Source organism: Tenebrio molitor, chromosome 5 (genome assembly GCF_963966145.1).
Source record: "Tenebrio molitor chromosome 5, icTenMoli1.1, whole genome shotgun sequence".
In the NCBI taxonomy this organism is placed as follows: domain Eukaryota; kingdom Metazoa; phylum Arthropoda; class Insecta; order Coleoptera; family Tenebrionidae; genus Tenebrio; species Tenebrio molitor.
Genome location: NC_091050.1, coordinates 8,041,981 through 8,052,065, shown reverse-complemented (window position 1 = coordinate 8,052,065; position 10,085 = coordinate 8,041,981). Strand labels below are relative to the sequence as shown.

Genomic DNA, 10,085 nt, shown 5'->3' with positions numbered 1-10,085 from the left:
GTGTGTTTTCCAAAGGTTAAAAGGTAAATGCGTTCACTGTATGAGAAGAAAATCTTCCTCCTTAATCTTTTATAATTTGGTATGTACTTTAAAAACGTTTGATTAAAAGTGGTTAAGCATATGTTAAACTTTGAAAGAAAAAAAATCGTAGATTGCGATTAATAGAATAGAATTAGAATATTATGTTGTAACGTGTGTTTTTTTTTTTAATTACAACTCTGATCTGCTGTTTAAATCTAACCTCACTTTTTGCGTCTTTTTCATAATATGCAGTTTAAAAATCAGTCTTTTTTAAGGCGATAGGTTGATCAGCTGTTTAAATCTAATCTAACTTTTTGCGTTATTTGTGTTTTTAAAATTTTAAAAAACACCCTTTATATTATTTATCACAATTTTTAAAATTAGGTAATGCTATATAGTCTATGTATAATTTGTACAGCGACTTTCGCTCTTATTGCTTTATAACAGCATGTCCTGATAGAGCTTTAACAGTTGCTACTGCTGCTAACACCAACACTACAACATGTAGATTGTACTCACAATTGTGCAGTTGCTTCTGATTTATCAGTATTTGCGTAGGTGAGGGTACAGCCGCTTCTCCTACATGTGTAAGCAGTACTGCAGTAGTAACTGTTGAACTACTGCTTTATCAGTGTTTAGCAAAAATGAACAGTAGCAACCATAAAGGTAATTAATTATATTCCAGATATGCCACCATAATTAATTACAATGTAGAATATGTAAAATTCGAATAATACCAATTTACCACTGTAATTAATAAAATAATAAAATTTCTTTCAGGCAAATTTTATTTAAAAAAGATACCTAAGAAGGTAAGCAGTGTGCCATAAAATGTCACTGTAATGATCCAGCAAGTAAAATAATAATTATGCAATCCAAATAAAATTACAGTTTTTTTTAAATAATAAACACGAAATAAGAATAGGTACATTCTTACCTAAAGTTGAAAAATGTTGCAACATTAATAAATAAAATAAACATCGATCCCTCAAAAAAAATTCATAACGTGATTGCATTATTTTCGCTGTAATACCTAAGTACCCCCATCAAGCTTGTTTGAAAGTTGGGTTTCAGGAGACTTCAGTTTTATAAGATATACTGATATCATTAGAAGATATCTCAACCAATGAGAAACAGAATAGGCGGAGTTTAAACAATCGATGTGAATGGTGGGGGACGATCCTATGGCGACAGCAACAAGTGTTCAAGAATTCAAACCTGAGAAAATAAACCACTAATCCAATTCTTGTGTTACAGGCCTATTAAATCCGGTTGCAGATTCAATTTGGCTAAACGGAAATTAAACCGACGTTTGTAATTTCACACAACGTTTAACTATTAACCCTTATCCCCTAAATTTATTTCGCAGGTACACGCTAATCATACCGTTGAATATCACACACACACACACACATACACATATTTTCCTTGATATTTATCCTCGTAATTGTTATGGCATTTAAAGATAAAATTCGAAAACCACAAGTGCAAAATATACCTACCTAAATTATCCTGAAAGAAAAAAATCCGCGGAGGATTTCTGCTTGACCCGTGAATATTTTTCAGATGAAATGATGGTTTGATTTTTACCGTACATCGTTTATCTATTATCTGCGGTGGGATTGGGGGCCGAAATTTGTATAATTCACGCGCATATCACGCCCCCTTTCATGCTCTTCCCTCCACCCTCCTAAATCAACAAGCTCGGGGAAGTGTTTTCAGATCACAGCGTGGTGCCAGTTCATCTCTATCACAACACGGTGCAAGTTGCGGAAACTGTCTCAGACCCCACCTGCACACACAAACCGCGCCAACCGACCCCCAAAAATAATGCCCTGAAAACTGTGACAGTAAATTGTTCGAGTGATTTGAAAAAAATCCAAACATGTCCTCCCCGAAGCCCATCCACAACCAAGAGCACATCAAGAGGCCCATGAACGCCTTCATGGTCTGGTCGCGAGGACAGCGCCGGAAAATGGCCCAAGAGAACCCGAAAATGCACAATTCAGAAATTTCCAAACGTCTGGGAGCAGAATGGAAGTTGTTGAGTGAGTCGGAAAAGAGGCCGTTCATCGATGAAGCCAAACGATTGAGGTAAGAAGCCCACTGAACCAGGAGAATCCGGGAAAAAGCGCCCTTCAAAATTTCTCTCGAGACAACGTGACAATTCCCACACGTATTACGGGGGTACAATAATACGAAGCGGCGCTCCTCCTCATCTCAATAAACAGAGATTTAGAGTGATTCAGTATTACAAAGCAGGTCGTCTGTTTTACAAAAGATAACAGGGTGCCCCATGAAAATCGGCCTTATGCCGCCTTTTATAAGGGGTGGATTAGTCGCGGCATATTAATAAAGTCATAACGGCGTATTAGGGTGGCATCTCTCTATTTTATGGATTATACTTAAACAATGCGCCGTGTAAACTCCGTTTAGAAAATGAAGTACGAGGGTGGGTTTGAGTTGATAGTCGTAATCGGTCAATCAAAGGCAAACATTTTTTCTTGTAACACGATGAGTTAATCTATCAGAGATGCCCATACAAAGCATCAACTGAATGTGTATTTTTTATTTTATTATGAAATCAACAATAACATTGTGTTTGTTGTGTGTATTCCCAAGACAAGGTGTTTACCCAGTGATAAACGAAAGAATGAACATTTATATCTGTACAAAGCCGGGCACTATCTAATATACACAAGCTCTGTACATTTTCAAAAATATACCTACAAGGAACCGTGGATCAACGATTATTTCTGTTTTGTGTATAAATACGGAAATGGTTATCAGTAGTTGGGCGATGATAAAGTACTTAGGTGATATTTGTTCAGGTTTAGATCAATTTAATTTGCTCAATAGAATATTTCGAAGGTAAATAAAGAGAAGAGTGATTGTTTTGTTTGAAGAGGTGCCTCATGTTTTTCGTTAACTTCTTGTACTTGTGTATCTATAACGAATACTTATCGGCTTCATTCACAGTCAATATTTAAGGAATCGACTGTTGAAAAACACATATTTTTTAAATAATCTGCGTATCTACGAATACAAGCTAACCGTCTTTTTACAATTAAATATCGTTTTCCGATTGCGTTAAGTAGTTAAATATTTAAGGTATTTAACGTACTTAATCTGTGTAAAAGTACCTGAACACACTATTGTGAATGTATAGATGCAATTTGGTAGATAACACAATTAATTTAAGCATTTAATCTTAAAAGATTATGTTATTTGCTACACTAAAAAATCATACAAAAGATCATTGACCTGTCAAAATGTTTGTGTATTCTATCCTTTATTGGCGTATTATTTTTATTTAATTATTATTATTTTAAGTAAAAATTAATTAGGTACCTTTTTTTTAAGTATTCATAATTTATGCTAAATTTTTCTTGAAAATCGCACGCTTGAAATAAACAAAAGAAAACTTACATTTGATAATAATGTTGTCATGACAACAATAAAAAAAATGTTTAAATTTTTTACCGCTACAAAAAAATACTTTTTCCGTGAACGCCATTAGCTGAAAATTTTTTTAGCCACTGTAACCATGAAAATGCGTACATTACAGGTTTGACGTACATATTAACATATTATAAAAGGCAAAACTTGTATCTATGTATGTATTCGCTTATAACGTTTTAACTAAAGAATTACTGAACATATTTTTTGATTGCGTATTAGCCAAGGCTAATAGTTAGAGTGTTTCTCTAACTTTAAAACAGAAGTTTTTGATCTAAATTTGTGACAGCTCCGATGACAAACAACTAATTTTTGTCTGGGTGAGAATTATTGCAATTACATTTAGGTACGTGTTTTAATTAGGTGAGCTAAGTTTTATGTAAAATACACTTCTGATTTCATGTTAGGCACGATCTCATTTGAGCTTTTGAGATATTTCACTCACTTTGATAGCGTTGTAAGCTGTGTTAATTTTTTCAATAAAGAAATTGGTTGGAAAGTTTCAAGTGATATTTAAAAATTAAATTAAAATCAAGATAGAGAAGGCGAAGCCGGGTCAATATCTAATTTTCTAAGCTGTTACACGGTCTTGCCGTGGAATTTTCTTGTAGCATCCCCAGGTGCAAGCATGTTTTTGTTGTTTCAAAATAAATCACTCGTCTGCGATTCGTGCTTACTTTCAGAACAACAACGTTATCTCGGAAAAAATTAGTAAATAATTCATGCAATAAAGAAGATTACAACTGGAACTTTCATTTATGTATTTCTATTGCAAAACAGTCTCTAATCAGCAAAGTTAATTGCATAAATTATTAAAATCAGGTACAATCTGGCAGGAAACACTCTAGTTATCTTTGAATCAATTACGAGTACATATGAATGAGTACCGTGCGATCAAAAAAAATTATAAATCGAGTAAGCCACGACTATCATGGTTTAGTTTAAATGTTTCTGTATTTAACAATCGTTTCTCTATTGGAGGTTAGAGGATTTAAATATGTTTCTTTGAGAACACCAATATTTTAAGTAGGGCTGTTTTTTTGATTTCACGGTATTTAGGCACATATTTTAGTCGTTGATCATTTATATAATTAATAAATCAATTAATAAGGATCACCTCAGATGACAAAATTATTTTTATTATTAAATTTCACTGTTCTCGTTTATCTTAAATTAAAATTAACATCATATGGTTTTTTAATTATTAGTAAGTAAATATTAGTAAAAAGTAATTTGCCTGGTGTTGTTTATTGATAAATAAATGTACAAACTAATATCAACATCAAAAATGAATATATCTTCTTCATTTGAAACTGGACATCCCGCGATCTCTAATTTGACTATTTGCCTACCTAATCTTATCACCCTTACATCTGGCTATAGTTGTAAATCACACACTTAACGTCCAATGTATACCCACAAATTATTAAAATTGTGCTAATTGAATAAACTAAGCAGGATTGAGTTATTGTTAAGTAGGTACCACATTTTTATTTTGTTTTTCGAATTAGATGTAGCTACATACTTAATATTAAAACAGTTTGCTCTACATTTTAAACAGCGTTGAATTAGTTAATTTAATTTAGTTTGAACTAAAAATAATATTAAAAATTAATAAAATATTTTAGTGACTTAGTACCGGGACATTTTTTTAACTTTGAACATAGTCCATACTTATTCCCTATGTTCAATTTTAAAAAACACAGATCAATGCATTGTGAGTTGCTATGCAACCAACTATACCGAACACCAGAGATTTTGAAATAATGTTAAAAATTGTTCCGATTGATGGAATTGGTCTATCATGTGTTGCATTGGAAATGCCACGCACATTTCTAATGCTCTGATTGGCATAGAATAACTGCATTATGTGTATTTCTTCTTCAAATAACTTGACCATTTTGTTAAACTGTGAAGTACTTATTTTCGTTACCTTGGTTACGTGATTACATACATGCATTGACCTGTGTTTTTTAAAACTGAACATAGGGAATAAGTATGGGCTATGTTCAATGTTAAAAAAATGTCCCGGTATATCTGAGTATTCACTAACTTTCTTATTTAGTGACGGGTGCTTTTTTAAATTTGGCATGGAAGTTAGCGTTGAAGAGTCGACTGTGAACACACCACCGGATTACAACTCTGATCAGCTGTTTAAATCTAACCTCACTTTTTGTGTTTTTTTTTTTGTTTTTAATCTCAGTTTGAAAAATCAGTGTTTTTAAGATGACTCTTCAACGCCAATTTCGACGCCAAATTTTAAAAAGCATCCTTTATATTGCTAGAACAATAGATAATGTTCTGTGACAGAGAAATACTACATGTTCTATTTCACATTGAAGATCGACAGTCATAAATCATCAATATAGCAATTTTTCTCAGTTCATTGGCTACATATTCTATAATTATATCCATGGGCTTAGGATTATTTAGAAACTTAAAAGAATATTAAAGTACCTACCTATCTATTATGGTAAAATGTTAAGAACCCCATTTGACGTAATTTTTTTCATTTCATTCATTCATTTATTTTAAAACCAATGATTTTACATGTCATGTAGAATTTCGGTGGTAAACATATTAAGTATTACTTTTCATTTTCAGTTATTTGACAAAAAAAATTCTTTTTTGTAGAATATTCAAAAAAACTTTTCAAATTTAAAAAATTATTAATGTGTAATTGTTGCCAAACTCTATTTATAAATTTATTATTGGAATAAATAATTCGTTTTTGTATATCGGACGTATACATTCACTTCCTGGATTATCAGGATTACGAAAACATCACTGTATATTGTAACTATGATTTTCTGGCAATAAATCTTGTAATATCTAATAAATAACAGACTGAATATTAAATTTATCATTAAAAAAACCTGTCTTTTCATTTCACAATAACAACAATTTAAACTGGAAACTCATTCTCAAGAGTAATAAATAAGTTGTTTTACGATTTATTTCGTAATTAAATAATTCTTGTAAAAATTTAAAAAATACATTCCCTCATAAAATTTTACTTCTTTTTCCTTCCTCAAAATATTTTATTTCATTACATTTTGTTTTGCTAGTGTCGTTGAGCAGACTAACAAAGAAATTAATTGTTTTCCTTAAGGGATTAATCATACATTAAAAAATATACAGTGGGTCCTATTTAGGACAGATATTTTCGTTATTTTTTGAAGTAGAGATTTGAATTTTTCCACAAATGTTGAACTTCATAAGGTGTACCTTCTTCATCATCCAATTCTGATTCCTTGTGTCAAATTTAAACACAAAATTGTCATGTTGTTTCTTCTTTATTCATTGTATTTATTATAATGTATAATACCTAAATCATTATTTCAATAACAGTTTGTTCCAAAATCTGTTTCAATTTTTGTTAAATAAAGAATTAAATAAATTATTATAATTTGTTCGTTAATAATTTTTGACAAGTTCCTTCGATTCTATGGTAATTTATTCAAAAATAAAAATCAAAGATCGGACTGTGCGTCGATAGCCCAGCAATACTAAAACATTAAAATGCTGAATTTGTGTTGAAACTCGATCAAAATTAGATTCTGAAAAACTTCTTGTAATAACTTTTTCCGCTAACTCCAACGCCAAGCAAAATACCAAGAAGTTGTTCTATCCGCCCGATCGCATCTGGCTGCGTTTACAACTTCCAGTTGAGTCAAATAGCTCAAAAGATGCGCTTATCAAATTCTACGACTGAAAAAATTCAAATTTGTCCTAAAAATAACAAAATTATCACGCTGTCTTTATGTTAATAAATGCGACACACCACAAACAAAAAATTATAAAGAAGCATTGACGAAGAGCAAACGGTGTTAAGCGAAACATCACAATTAATTCTGACTTCACATAATTCATTTCCGGGTCGTAACCTTCTGAGACGCACATAAAAAGGGTGCTTGTTATCAGTCCTATTTACATATTCCAAAAGTGAGTTTTGTTCACAAGCAACCCCAAAACGCCGGATATTTGTTTATGCCCCTTTCTTTATCTACATTGTGGCGTAGGACGACGGCGACGTTTTTTTAAGTAAATTTCGTACAAATAAATGGGAACGTTTTATCACATTATCAAGACGTCCGCATTCTATCCTCACATTTTTCCGTAAATTATTCGGCGGGATGTCGCTTCTGTAAAAATATTTGTAAATGTAATAGGACACTAGTTCGAAGCTTGGAACTCCAACAATACACTATCTAAGCCAACATATTCAGCTGGCGACAAAAGATAATGCTTCTATTGTAAGGACACATTGAGTACCTCCTGTGATCCTATTCATAGGGAGATTGTCTCGGCTCGCGCTCTGTCTCCAATCCCCTCAACTACAATGCCTCTTTCACGCGCCACCTCCTTTTGTTCTAACCGAGCAATTGGAGTATTTACCTCCACCGCCGCTCCCAGAACGCCGACACAATCACTCGGTATAACATGCGGGGAAATTACAACGAAATTACCGAAAACATCGCTTCCGGCGAAGACACATCACAAACAAATCCAAAATTACTTCTGTGCAAGACCAAAACAAATTTCTTCTGATCCAGTCTTCAAAACCATTGTTTTCACTCAAAAATGAATCTAATCAAGACAAAATTTACGTTTCGACGGTTTATTTTCTATTTGCGTAAAAGCAACGTTTTCATCTTTTGGTGGAAGTGGAAAACAAATATAACGATATAAGACCCTATTCTGACAATTTTCAGCACAAACATTTACTCTTGGTAGTAAACAAGATAAATTTTACTATGTGTTTTGTCATTTTTGAATCTGTTCTTGGAAAATAATTTATTGTTGTCCTTTATTTCAGAGCTCTCCACATGAAAGAGCATCCTGATTACAAATACCGTCCACGAAGGAAACCGAAGCCGCTCCTGAAGAAAGAGCCCAAATTTGGCTTTTCAATATCCCCCCTGATATCCCCAAGCATGGACGGCCAAAACATGCCCAGAAGCATGATGCCCCCCATCTCCGTCGCCACGTCGCTCCCATCCCTCCTCAGTCATCACCCAGACCAAGACCCCCTCAAGATCCCCCGCAGCCTCTTTCCTCCTCTTCCGTATCTGTATCCGTTTCGACATCCCGACGAGTCAAAATTTGCAGCCGAGCTGGCTCTTCTCTACAGCAACAGCCATCTTTACCCTCCGAGTATTAACTGGCCCATCAACAATCTCACCAGCAACGTGAACGGTCCTTGCAACATTTGTCCTCCGGCGTTCCCAAGACGGACTCCCAGTCCAGACGGGATGAAAAGACCCGTGTGCGTCATCATGAAAAACGACGAGTTTCGAAACGAGGGGATAGCGGCTGGACATGTTATATGAAAGCCACTTCCGGTTCTTCCGGAAAGGTTGAACCTGGGTAGTTGGTTTAGTGATATTGCGAATTTAGCGACTAGTTCGGTGGGGTCATCATCGCAGACGACGAGTTCCTTGAACGTGGGCCAAGATGGTGCCTCCGGGAGAGATAGTTGCAGTCCGGGAGCTTTGAGTGACAAAATTATCAGTACTTATAATAATAACTGAACAGTTTGTTGTGTGATAAGGTGTCTACTTGCTTTACAGCAAAGTTTATTGAATTTTAAATATAGAAAATTATCGAATATTATGTGTTATCAACTACAGAGACTAACTTAATTGTACGGTTTTAGCATTTTGGAGGGAATGGTGCAATTATTTTCATTTAGATGAACATTTTAATGTTGATGATTGAGGTGAACACCACAAAATTTTGTTTTATTACAGTTTTCTCTATTTGTTACGTTTGTAATAATTATTTTGTTATAGTGACATGTACTTAATAAGTTTGTTATGTTCGTTCCGTTTGGTCCCAATAGATTGTAGTATCATAAAAATAAATGTAATAAAATTGTTACTTAATAGAAAAAATTAAATTTTTTCAAGAAGTGATGTTTTTATTTAACTTCTAAAAAAAAAAATTAAAAGAAGTTCGTAGGTAACCAAGAACAGCTGATTTAAGAACAATTATCAGAGATATCAATAAAAACAAAATCTAATCTAAACAAGTGGCCCATAAACCATCCATAAGAAAGAGGCCACCCATGTAATTAAAAAAGAATAGTACTTAAATAAAAAGCATTATTTTCGCACTCACAAAATGAGTAATTTTTTTCTTTGATTTTTAAATTTATCCAAAGTACTATAGTAAAAACGTTTTGGATGTGGATTGTCAAACTCAAGGTCGCTTAAAACTTGTGATTGAACTGTACGTCAGTGAGCAATCTGTTATAAAATCCAAATACCTTATAAGCGCGCCTAGTTACTTTTCCTGGTAGTGCCAACTTAACGACAAGTCCCCAATCCACATCTATAACGTTCCGGCAGTATATCTATTTGATGTTTGAATAGATATAAAACTTTGCTTATGCATTTAATGTTTTCATAATTGAAATTTAGTTTTACAGAAAGTATGATTCTGGTTTTTCTTTGATCTGAAAATGTTTGACTGTTTGACAGTTCCAAGTCAGATCAAGTCAGGTCAGGTCAACTGAGGTCAGGTGGCAAAGATATCTCATCCAGGTATTTGGAGCGGATGATAATTTTCTTAAAACTGTTAATACATAAGAGTTATCAGTT

At 33.4% G+C, this 10,085-nt stretch overlaps 1 protein-coding gene across 1 annotated transcript; it reads left to right on the top strand.

Annotated features, from left to right (window-relative positions):
- The first annotated feature begins 1,592 nt into the window (after positions 1-1,592).
- Positions 1,593-9,394, top strand: LOC138131068 (transcription factor Sox-14-like). Its single transcript, XM_069047824.1, has 2 exons — positions 1,593-2,115; positions 8,300-9,394. Exons 1-2 carry the CDS (start codon positions 1,907-1,909, stop codon positions 8,811-8,813), a joined length of 723 nt encoding a protein of 240 aa, XP_068903925.1. The 5' UTR covers positions 1,593-1,906; the 3' UTR covers positions 8,814-9,394.
- The last annotated feature ends 691 nt before the right edge of the window (positions 9,395-10,085 follow it).